Consider the following 13,100-nt stretch of genomic DNA (forward strand, 5'->3'; position numbering starts at 1 on the left):
AAACTAACGCAGGAACAGAAAACTAAATACCACATTTTGTCACTTATAAGTGGGAGCTAAATGATGAGAACACATGGACACATAAAGGGAAATAACAGACATGGTGGCCTACCAGAGGGTGGAAGGTGGGAGGAGGGAGAGGGTTGGGAAAAATAACTAATGGGTACTAGGATTAATACCTGAGTGATGAAATAATCTGTACAATAAACCCCCATGACACGAGTTTATCTATATAACAAACTTGCACATGTACCCCGAATTTAAAAGAAAAGTTAAAAATAAATAAATAAAAAAGATATGATTACCGTCAGAAAAAAAAAATAAAATGTAAATATAATCTGGAAAACACAGTTATGGAAGGTTAATATGGCTCAAATCAAAGCACCGTAATTGTCTGCTGGTTTAACTCATCTTAATGAACATTTTTCTCCACTGTAAACACCAATTCTGTGTTTAGAATTGGAAACCAATTCTGTGTTTAGCTTAACAATAACCCACAACACTTGGACCAACTCAATTCCGTGTTTAGAATTGGAAACCAAAAAACTCGTTAGAGCCCGCCGGATGCATTTTGTATGCCTCCTGGGTTTCATTGAGGAATTCTGAATGTTTGGTTGCCTGTGGGACTTATGGTGAGGTTTGATTTTCATATTTTTCCACTTACCTCCCTGCTTCTCTTACAAGTTCTGACAAATTGGGAAAACTCACAGAATGTTTTCTAAGCTAAACAAGAAGCAAGTACCAATTTTTAAATTAAACTTTTCATTTTGAGATAATTACAGTTTCATGTACAGGTATAAGAAATAACATATAGATCTCTTGAATCCTTTGCCCAGTTTCCCCAATGGTAACATCTTGCAAAACTAGAATATAGTATCAGGACCAGGATGTTGTCATGAATATAGTCAGAATACAGAGCATTCCATTCACTACAAGGATCCTTCATGTTGCCCTTTTATAGCCACATTTAGTTTGCTTCCACCCCAACCTTCTCATTAACTCCTGGCAACCACTAATCTGTTCTTCATTTTACAATTTTGTCATTCCAAGAATGGAGTCATACAGTATGAAAACATTTGACACTGGCTGTTTTCACTCAACATAATTTCTTGGAGATTTATCTAGGTTGTGTTTATCAGTAGTTGGTTCATTTTTATTGTTCAGTAGTATTCCTTAGTCTGGATATACTACAGTTTGTTTAACTGTTTTTACCTGTTGAGGGACATCTGGGTTGTTTCCAGGTCTGGGTTATTGCAAATAAAATTGCTGTAAACATTTGTGTAGGCTTTTGTGTAAATATAATTTTTTGTTTCTCAGAGATAAATGCCCACGAGTGCAATTACTGTGTCATGTGGTAGTTGCATGTTTAGTTTTTTTTGGAAACTGCTAAACTTTTCTATTTTTGATTCTCACTAACTGTGTATGAGTGATTCAGTTTCTCCACATCCCCTCCCAGCATATGGTGTCATCACTACTTTTTAATTTTAGCCATTCTGATGGGTTTGTAGTGATATCTCATTGTGGCTTTAATCTCAGTTGCCCTGTTGGTGAATCATGTTGAGCATCTTTTCATGTGCTTATTTGCCATCTTATGTCCTCTTTGGTTCATGTCCTGTGTCCATGTCCTAGATCACTTTTTTTTACTTTGAATTTTGAGAGTTCTTTATGTATTCTAGATACTATCCTGTCAGATATGTAGTTTGTAAATATTTTCTCCTACTCTGTATCTTGTCTTTTCATCCTCTTAACAGGGTTGTTCACAGAACAAAAGTGTTTAATTTTAATGAGCTCTAATTTGTCAATTTTTGCTTATGTGGGTCATGCTTTTAGTGTTAAGTCTAATAACTCTGCCTAATCCTATATTCTGAAGATTTTCTCCTATAATGTGTCACTAAAAGTTTCACAGCTTACATTTTGAGTTAATTTTTGTATGAAACTTAGGTCAAGCTTCTTTTTTTTTTTTTTTTTTTTGCCTGTGGATGTCCAATTGCTTCAGCAACGTTTTTTGAAAAAGCTATCTTTCCTCCATTGAATTGTTTTTGTGCTTTTCTCAAAAATCAGTCAGACATTATTTGTGTGGGTTTATATATGGGTTGTCTCTTCCGTCTTAATTATCTATGCGTCAGTCTCTCTGCCAACACTGCACAGTCTTGATTACTGTGGTTACATAATTAGTCTTCAAATAAGCTAGGCTGATTCCTCTCAGTTTAGACTTCTCTTTCAAAAGTGTTTCGGCTATTCTGGTTCCTTTGCCTTTGCATATAATTTAAAAATAATCTTGTCTATATCTGCAAACATTGAGAAAAATTGATATCTTTACTATGTAGAGTTTTCTATTCTGTGAACCTGGTATATCTCTCCATTTATTTAGCCTTTCCTTGGTCTCTTTCATCATCTACACACATCGTCTCATCTGTGTGTAGTTTTCAGCATACAAGTCCTATACATAAGTATTTCAGTTTTCAGCAATTATAATAAGTACTGTGTTTTTAATTTCAGGGTCCATTACTAGTATATAGAAGTATAGTTTTTTTTGTTTTGTTTTTTGTTTTGTTTTTTTGAGATGAAGTTTCACTGTTGTTGCCCAGGCTGGAGTGCAATGGCGTGATCTTGGCTCACTGCAACCTCCGCCTCCTGGGTTCAAGCGATTCTCTGGCCTCAGCTTCCAAGTAGCTAGGATTCAGGTGCCTGCCACCACACCTGGCTAATTTTTTTGTATTTTTAGTAGAGACAGGGTTTCACCATGTTGTATGTTTATCTCATATCCTGTGGCCTCGCTGAACTCACTTATTAGTTCTAGGAGTTTTTTGTAGATTGCTTGGGATTTTACATAGATAATCATGTCATCTGTAAATAAGGAACAGTTTTATTTATTCTTTTCTGATATAACCTGCTTTTTGTCTCCTTCCTTTGTCTTATTGCACTGGCTAGAACTTCCAATACTATGTTGAATAAGAGAAGTGAGAACTGACATTCTTACCTTGTTCTCTGTCTTAGGGGAATGTTAGGTATAATGTTAGCTATAGCATTTTTGTAGATGCCCTGTTGTGGATGCCACCATGCCTGGCCCTATATCATTATATTTGATATACATTTCTTCTAAATAACATATAGTTGGGTCATATTTTTAATCCACTTTATCAGTCTTTGTAATAACTGATACATTAGGGCTTAAATCGGATATTTTATTTTTGTTTTCTGTTTGTTCTCTCTATTGTTTTTCTGTTTTCCTTTTCCTGCATTCCTGTGTGTTAATTTAACATTTTTAGATCTCCATTTTGATTTATTTATAGTGTTTCTCGAGTGTATCTCTTTGTATAGCCCTTTTGGTGGTTGTTCTAGGTATTATATATACATGTTTATCTATCTAGTTACCTTTCTTTCTAGATCTTATTAAAGTCTATTGGTGTCATCATTTTACCAGTTTGAGTCAAGTATAGACATTTTACCTTCCTTTAAGTTCCTTTAACTTCTCCCATTTGTAATATAATTGTCTTGGGCCTGGCTCAGTAGTTCACGCCTGTAATCCCACACTTTGGGAGGCCATGGCGGGTGGATCATTTGAGGTCAGGAGTTTGGGACCAGCCTGGCCAACATGGCGAAACCCTGTCTCTACTAAAAATACAAAAATTAGCCGGGTGTAGTGGCGTGTGCCTGTAACCCCAGCTATTCAGGAGGCTGAGGCACAATAATTGCTTGAACCCAGGAGGCGGAGGTTGCAGTGAGCTGAGATCACGCCACTGCACTCCAGCCTGGGAGATAGAGTCAGACTCTGTCTCTAAATAAATAAACAATATAATTGTCTTAATTATTTTCTCTAAATACATTTAGAACAACATCAGGGTTATAATTTTTGCCTCCACCATCAAATATACTTTAGAAAATTTTAGAGAAGAAAGCAAATGAATTTTATTAGCCATATTTTTGCTTATTGTGTTCTTTCTTCTTTCCTGATTTTCCAAGGTTTCTTCTTTTATCTTTTTCTTTCCATTTAGAGAACTTCCTTTAACATTTCCTTTAGGGTCTAAAAGTGACAAATTCTGTTTTGCTTCACCTAAGAATGTCTTATTTCTTCTTTATTCCTGAAAGATATCCCCACTGGATATAAGTTTCTTTTCTTTCAGCACTAGAAAAATACTGTGCTACTTCCTTCTGCCATGTATCTCCTTGCTATAGATAAGGTGTCATTTTTCTCTGGTGCTTTCAGGATTTTTTTTGTGTCTATTTTTTCAGAAACTTAATTATGATGTGTGTTGGTATGGATTTCTGGGATTTATCTTGCTTGGGATTCACTCAGCTTCTTGAATCTTCAGGTTTAGGTCTCTTGCCAAATTTGGGATGTTTTCAACCATTGTTTCTTCAAACCTTTTCAGCCTTACTCTTTCTCTTCTTCCTGGAATCTGGTGATGTGAATGGTAGATCTTTTGTTATAATTCCACATGTTCCTGTGATGCTGTTCTTCTTCTTTTTTTTTTTTTTTTCAGTTTGTTTTCTCTCTTTGGTTTAGGTTGGGCTGTTTCTATTGTCCTATCTTCCAGTTTACTGATTTTTTTCTTCTGTCCCCTCTATTCTGCTGTGGAACCCATTTACTGAGCTTTTTATTTGAACTGTTATATTTTTTACTTATGAAATACCCATTTGGTTTTTCTTTACATCTTCTATTTCTTTGCTGAGGCTTTCTATTTTTTTAATTGCTTCAGTTGTGTTTGTAACTGCTCACTGAAGCATTTTTATCATGGCCGCTTTAAAATTTTGTCGGAAATTCTAACATCTCTGTTATCTGGGTGTGTTAGTCCATTTTACAGTGCTATAAAGGAATACCTGAGACTGGGTAATTTATAAAGAAAAGAGGTTTTGTTTGGCCCATGGTTCTGCAGGCTGTACAAGCCTAATGCCAATGTCTATTTCTGGGGAGACCTCAGGAAGCTTACAATCATCGTGGAAGGTAAAGGGAGAGCCAGCACACCACGTGGCAAGAGAGGGAACGAGAGATAAGGGGGGACATCCCAGACTCTTAATCAGATCTCATGTGAACTCATGACTGAAGAGAAGGCATCAAACCATTTATGAGGGATATTCCCCCATGACCCTCCCACTAGGTTCCACCTTCATGTTTCAATATGCGATTTGGAGGAGACAAGCATCCCAACTATATCACGGTGTCTCTTGATTTTTTAAAAATTCATTTTGAATTGTTCCAGGTTTTTGGTATTATGGGTGATTGTTAAAATTGAAACCTGAACAGTTTTATATTGTGAGACTCTGGACCTTTTTAAACCTTCTTGGCTTTCTTTGACACCATTCTGTCAGAGAAAGGAGTGGCATCACCTCATTACTGCTAGGCAGAGAGAGAAGTCCAGGTTCCCCTCCCAGCTTCCATCAGTACCTGAAGAGGATCATGCCCTCATACTGCCAGGTGGGATGAAAGTCCAGGCATCCCATTTGGACTGCACTAACACTTCATAGGATGGGTTGGGGGGACTTATTACTGGCCAGTGGGGAGGAAAGTCTTAGGTTTTTACTTGGCACTGTCTGCTTCTTTCCTGGCAGGGGAGTTGGGGCCCCTCATTACAGTGCTTGCCAGGGTGGAAGCCTACGCTCCCCATCCTGCCTTTGCTGATGTGAGGAGCGGTGGGGGCCAATGTTTTTTCTGTGGTGCTTGGCTGGAGTAAAGTGGTTATTCTCTAAAAGATTTTTGGCTTGTTAGGCTGCCTCTTTCCTGATCCTTTGGTTAGAGAGATTATGCTTTTGTTGGGGTGCTTTATGTTTTTGTTTTGTTTTGGTCTGTGCTCACTGACATTTCCAGGTTCCTAGATTCTTCAGCTGCCAAGAAGAATCTCAGCAGCTGAGATATATGAGGCAAAAAGAAAACCTAGAAAACACATCACTAGGTTATTCTTTTGGACCTGAAGTCCCTAAATAGTCTGCCTTTTCTGTACCTTCAGAGTCTTCTTATGTTTGTTTTATAGATAATGCCCAGGGTTATTAGTTGTACTTAACAGAAGGAATACAGAAAAACATATCGATTCCATTCTTGTTAGAAGCAGAGGATATCAGACATACTGATTTTCTTAGTCTGTGTAGGCTGTCTGTAAGCCACAATGCACAGCTCTCTGGGAAAACATGGATTGGAGAATGGGGTCTGGAGCCAAGGCTGAAGTAGAGTCTCCTCCATTCCAGATCTAGGACTTGGGACCCACACGCTCTAGTATGTGTACAAAGCACATAAAGTTAACAATTTAGATGAAGTAGACCAATTCCTCAAATCCCACGAACTATCAAAACTCACCGAAGATGAAATATATAACCTGAATAGTTCTACAACTATTGTTATAAGTTGAATTCAAAGTTAAAAAGCTCCTGAAAAAAGAAATCTTCAGGCCCAGATGGTATTACTGGTAAATTCTACTAAACAGTTAGAAAAGAAGTAACACCAATTTTACATATCTATTCCAGAAATAAGAAGGAGGAAACACTTGTCAACTCATTTTATGAGGCCAGAATTATCCTAATCCAAAACCAGACAAGAACAAACCATAGACCAATATAGATGCAAAAACCACCAGCAAAGTATTACCAAATAAAATCTAGCAGTATGTAAAAATAATCATACAGCATAATCAAGTAGGGTTTATCCCACAAATGCAAGCCTGATTCATATCTATAACTCGATAATTAAAAATAAATTATTATAATCTGCCATATTAACAGCAAAAACTGCATGAACATTAAAAAATCACATGATCATATCAATTGATGCTTCGGCATTTGACAGAATTCAGCATCTGTTTATGATAGAAACTTTCGGAAAACTGGGAATACAAAGGAATTTATCAGCTTTATAGAGAGTATTTTTAAAAATCTAACATCATACTTAATGATGAAAGACTAAATGCTTTTCCCCAAAAACTGGAAATGAGGCAAGAATGTTCACCCTCACTATTCCAATTTATGATCATACAAGAATTCCTAGCCAGTGCAAAAACAAGAGAAAAAAAGTGCATGTAGTTGGGGGAAAAAAGAAGTAAAACTGGGCCTGCTTGTAGATGACAATGTGATTGTATAGAAAATCCTAAGGAACATATCAAACAAAATGAAACAACCCTCCCAAAACTAATAAGTGAGTTTAGCAAAGTCACAGGATACAAGGTCAGTACGTAACAATTTTATTTTTATATACAAGCAATGAACAATGGGGAACTGAAAGTTTTAAAATACCATTTACAATAGTTTTTTTTAAGTACTACTCTACCACAACATGTACAATATCCACATGCACTAAAAAGTAGAAAAAAGTGATATAATAAATCAAAGGAGACCTAAGTAAATATGTAGATTAGAAGACTAACAGATTAAAGATGTTAACCATCCTCAAATTGATCTGTAGACTTAAGGCAGTTCCAGTCACAATCCCAAAAGGACATTTTTGTAGATAAAGACAGACTGATCCTAAAATTTATATGCAAATACAAAAAAACTAAAGTAGCCAAAACAATTTGAAAAAGAAGAAAGCTCAATGAATCACACTACCCAATCTTAAGACCTACTCTAAGCCACAGTAATCAGTGAGCAAAAGGCATGTAGATCTTTGGAGCAGAAGAGAGAGTCCAGGTATAGATTCATAGAAATATAGGCCAATTAATTTTTTACATAGGTGCAAAGGCAGTTCAATGGAAAAAGTTACATCTTTACAGTAAATGGTGTTGCAGCAATTGGACATAGATAGGCAAACAAGTGACCCTTGATCTAAACCACACACCTCACACAAAAATTTAACTCTAAATGGATTATAGATCTAAATGTAAAAGGTAAAACTGTAAACTTTTAGAAGAAAACATGGTGGAAAAATCATTTTCTGAGATTAGGTAAAATGTTCCTAAACATGCACCAAAAGCAAGACTCATAAAAGAAAGAATTGACAAATTGCTCATATGGCAAATGACTAGTGTCCTGAATATATAAGGACTCTCTAAATCAAATAGTAAGAAAACAACTCGCCGGGCGCGGTGGCTCACGCTTGTAATCCCAGCACTTTGGGAGGCCGAGGCGGGCGGATCACGAGGTCAGGAGATCGAGACCACGGTGAAACCCCGTCTCTACTAAAAATACAAAAAATTAGCCAGGCGTGGTGGCGGGCGCCTGTAGTCCCAGCTACTCGGAGAGGCTGAGGCAGGAGAATGGTGTGAACCTGGGAGGCGGAGCTTGCAGTGAGCCGAGATTGCGCCACTGCACTCCAGCCTGGGCGACAGAGCGAGACTCCATCTCAAAAAAAAAAAAAAAAAAGAAAACAACTCAATTAAAAAATGGACAAAAGACTTTAACAGACATGTCACCAAAGAGGCATAGAGATGGCAAATCAGTACATTGAAGGGGATCAACAGCAGTAGCCATTACAGATATGCAAATGAAAACCATGATATCTCTGCACACTGTTAAAATGACTAAAATATGATACTAAGTGCTGATGGTTTGAGAAGCAACTGGAACTCTCATACACTGCTAGTAGGAATGCAAAATGTACAACCACTCTAGAAAACTGTCAGCTTCTTAATAAACATTTACCACTGACCCAACAATTCTACTCCTGCTATCTGCTTTAAAAAATGAAAACATATCCACACAAAAACCCATATATAAGTGCACAGAAGCTCTATGAATAATCTCGTGATGGCTCACGCCTATAATCCCAGCACTTTGGGAGGCCGAGGCAGGCAGATCACAAGGTCAGGAGTTCAAGACCAGCCTGGCCAATATGGTGAAACCCTGTTTCTACTAAAAAACACAAAAATTAGCCAGGCATGGTGATGGGCGCCTGTAGTCCCAGCTACTCAGAGGCTGAGGCAGGAGAATGGCTTGAACCCAGAAGGTGGAGGTTGCAGTGATCTGAGATCACGCCACTGTACTCCAGCCTGGGCGACAGACCCAGAGTCTGTCTCAAAAAATAAATAAATAAATAAGCAAAATTAAAAAACTGGCAACAACTGAAATGTCCTTCAACAAACAAATGGATAAACCAACTGATACATACTTACAATGGAATACTACTCAGCAATAAAAAGGAATGAACAGTCAATACACAGAACAATTTGGATGAAGCTCAAAGGCATTAAACTGAATGAAAAAGTTAGTCTCAAAACAATACATGCTATATGATTCTATTTACATGACATTCTGGAAAAGGCAAAACTACAGTGATGGAGAACCTATCAATGGTTGCCAGAGGTTAGGAGTGGGAGGAGGCTGTGACTAAAAATGGGCAGCACCAGGGAGTTCTGTGGGAGATGGGACTGTTCTGTGTTCTTGACTGTGGTTATTCCAATCTATACATGTACAACTGTCTACTAAAGAAAAGGTCATTTTTAATAAATAACAGTAACAACACAGCAAATTGCTGCTGAACTGTCCCCACACTGAAATTGTGCTGAGAATTTTCTAGTTTACCTATAAGCAGCTTCACTACCATACATTTAGCCAAGTTTCCATGACAGCAGGCAGTTAGCATTCAGGAGGGCCTTTGAGTGGTTTGGCAGTAAGGCAGTTGCTCTCAGTTCAGCCATCTTTACCTTAGACATTAAGATATCCAAAATAAATTATTTTTCTGGGAAAATAAAATGTCTTTCTAAAGTATTTCAATTTTAACTGTAGCATTCCACAAGTATGTGGTTAGGCTGGTGTATATCAAATGAATTAACTCTTCCATTTAAAAATACATAGAGTAAAGCTTGTGAACAATCTCTGGCTTAGAGAGTGTTTTCACCAAACTATAAGACTGTGTTACACGTGGACATCAGATACCAGCTTAGCTCCTCCTTCCTTTTGGTCCCCTATAGGAGGTTGTGGCTCACTGGATTGCTGAAAGCCGCATTGCCATTGAGAAGATCCGCTTGTTGACTCTGAAAGCCGCTCACAGCATGGACACTCTGGGCAGTGCTGGCGCTAAGAAAGAGGTGAGGCTCCCTTCTCCCCTCAGACCACCAACTGCTGAGCCTTCAGTTCTCTCCACCTGTTGGACATTTCAGTTTTCATGGCATCTTGATGGCACTCAGAATATTGGAAGCCCCCATGTGATTTTGGGTTATAAATTATAAATGCCTGTCACTTGCTAGTCTCCTAGCAAGTGCTTTAGGGAATGATTTTCAGGAGGGAGAATATCTTCAGCATTCTTAAGATACAGCAACAAGGAATGGGGGAAATCATAGGCTTTACACAGCCCTGGAACTGCACCCGCTCTGCCACTTTCTTCTAGCCTTGTGATCATGGGCAAAGTACTTAACCTTTCTGCCTAAGGCCTAGGGTTCTTGTGAAGAGTAACCAAGATGATGTACATAGAATGTGCAGCAGCCACGTACAGTGGCTCTCGCCTGTAATCCCAGCTACTTAGGAGGTGGAGGTGGGAGAATTGTTTGAGGCCAGGGATTCGAGACCAGCCTGGGCAACATAGTGAGACCCTGTCTCTTACAAAAAAAAAATTAGCTAACATGGTAACTTGTGCCTGTAGTCCCAGGGAGGCTGAGGCAGGAGGATTGCTTGAGCCCAGGATTCTGAGGCAGCATAGGGAGCTGTGATCATGCGTGGGAATAGCCACTCCACTCTATTCTGGGTGACAGAGTGAGAGCCTGTCTCAAATAACAAAACAAAAAATGCAAGCATGATACTGCTACACAGTACATGTTTCATGAAAGAGACCTCTCATCCTCTGCTTTCTTATGTTTCTGGCTTATATGAAATAAAGACATAATCATTTAATTCTAAAAGCCCATAAAACTGCTAAAAGAAAACTGATTAACGATGCAAAGACCCTTGGACTATTTTTATGATCCCTAAGGTGATGAGTGTGATTTATCAGCTGCCTGAAATCCTTTTGGAAACAAGGCAAGTTAGAAATAAATGGATAAAATGTGATTTGGAAGAGGTGTCTCTTTCCAGAGGGTCTGTATTGACTGAAATATGGCATTGCAGCAGGATCTCTTTGTTGGCTTTTGTTAAAGATCCTGTTTTAGTGGTGACTTGGGTGTGGGAAAGTTCCCTTGTTTCATTTCCCAGTTTTGCCACATTGTGTATAGTCTAAGAAAGAAGCATTCTTTTCATATTTTGCTTATACAGATTGCAATGATCAAAGTGGCTGCCCCACGGGCTGTCAGCAAAATCGTTGACTGGGCCATCCAGGTGTGTGGAGGTGCTGGTGTTTCCCAGGATTACCCTCTGGCTAACATGTGAGTAGATGTCATTTAAGAATCATCTAAGTTTGATAGGCATGGAGGTAAAAAATCTATAGATGCCTTGACATTAATTGCTTATGTTTATTTTCAGCATAATTGAAGGCTAAATGAAGTGATATACATTAATATAGAGCTCAACACCAAGAAATAGTTGCTCTTATTATTACAATAATCATTTCATTCCTTTATGTTAATTTTTACACTGAGGGGACCCACTGAGGATTCCTGGGCTGTAGATACAGCATGGGGTTTCGCTGAATTTATAGCAGGACTATCTAATATCTAGATCCTGATTACTGGGAGGCAGAAAGGAACATTCTCCATTCCCCATTTGTCCATCTCCACACATAATTACAGTGTCACCTTCTCTATCACACTAGAGATAGAGTCTCATCCTTCATCAATTTTTAACCTTAACAAAGAACTAAATATATAGTATCATACCAGTCACTGCCTGTTCTAAGTTCTAGCAACATGTAGTAAACTGTAGCAAACCAAGAATGAGATTAACTCCACTGTACTTTGCCATTTAACTTTCCCAAGTTGGAAACTTTAAGATGGCATAGCAGAAGCCCTTTAGCTTATTTTCCTGGTACTCTTTTTCTTACCCTGAGCTTGGTGGAATTTAAGAATTAATATAGTCTTGGTTTACAATCAGAGTGACTGACGTCAAAGTACCATGTTCCTCTTCCATAACTCCCTGTGATCCCTGAATCTTTTGCTTTTTCAGGTATGCTGTAACCCGAGTTTTGCGTTTAGCGGATGGACCTGACGAAGTTCATCTTTCAGCAATTGCAACAATGGAGCTGCGGGACCAAGCCAAAAGGCTAACAGCCAAGATATAAGGAGAGTGACACTGCCACATCCCACTGGCAGAAACTCTCCTTTATACAAACTTCATTGGCTCCAACATTTGAATCTCATATTTTTGTAGCAGTTTGAGCACAGGGTTAATTATTCATTTGTGGTAAAGATTATAGCATCTATTTTGATCAGTGGGTTTTATAATTTCAAGGGTCATACAGGGTTAAGTTCAATAAGAAATGCTGTAGCTGTTGTCAATCTAGTGCCTCCTCGAGGCCGGGAGTTCACGACCAGCCTGGGCAACATAGCGAGACCCCCATTGCTACAAAAGATTTAAAAATGAGCCAAGTGTGGTGGTACATGCTTGTAGTCCTAGCTACTTGGGAGGCTGAGGCAGGAGGATTGCTTGAGTCTAGGAGTTTGAGGTTACAGTGAGCTGTGATCGTGACACGGCCTCCAGCCTGGGTGACCGAGTGAGACTCTGTTTCTAAAAATAAAAACAAATAAAAAATAAATTTCTTCTTGGGGTAGGATGGAGGCAGGGAGCAAGAATTTGACCTGGCTCTGATCCCTGATGTGTTGTGTGGGCCTCTTTAACATTTGCCACTGAGCCTTAACCTCACTGTACCTCACTTTACTTTACACGCATTGGTGTTAATATTTTAATCTTAGAAGACCCTGATCCACTGAGGGTTTGTTGTGAGAATCACTGAAGCCATGTAGAAGCACCTTGAAATCTGTAAAACCACAATAAAGTACTTTATAAAAGGTATCTTTATTTGAAGTGGATAAATCTTATAACTCAAACTATTTAACCTTATGATTAATTTTAAAAGTTGTGATTTAGAAGACAGGATTGTTTTTGAACATTAGGAATTAAAGGCTATATCTGGTCCTTACAATTTTGTGATTTGTTTCTCTGTCTGAGGAAAGCTGGCTGGATTGGTTGCTGATTTGTTTTAGTTAATCTATTGTCATGTATCTGGCCATCCCTAAGGCAAGTCACTCCGTATGATCTATACTTACCTCTCTCCCTTCCCTGAATTTAGTCAGATAAAATTAAGTTAAAAAGAACAC

The 13,100-nt window shown here is 38.3% G+C and overlaps 1 protein-coding gene across 1 annotated transcript in view; it reads left to right on the plus strand.

The window, feature by feature from the left end:
- The window catches only part of ACAD11 (acyl-CoA dehydrogenase family member 11), a 100,125-nt gene extending 87,920 nt beyond the window's left edge, over positions 1–12,205 (plus strand). The window contains exons 18-20 of the mRNA XM_032144165.2: positions 9,831–9,947; positions 11,104–11,213; positions 11,950–12,205. Coding sequence (XP_032000056.1) covers positions 9,831–9,947; positions 11,104–11,213; positions 11,950–12,064 — 342 coding nt within the window. The 3' untranslated portion in view covers positions 12,065–12,205. The remainder of the gene's footprint in view (positions 1–9,830; positions 9,948–11,103; positions 11,214–11,949) is intronic.
- The last annotated feature ends 895 nt before the right edge of the window (positions 12,206–13,100 follow it).

The sequence above is a fragment of the Hylobates moloch genome, unplaced genomic scaffold (assembly GCF_009828535.3).
Source record: "Hylobates moloch isolate HMO894 unplaced genomic scaffold, HMol_V3 SCAFFOLD_22, whole genome shotgun sequence".
NCBI classification, from domain to species: Eukaryota; Metazoa; Chordata; class Mammalia; order Primates; family Hylobatidae; genus Hylobates; species Hylobates moloch.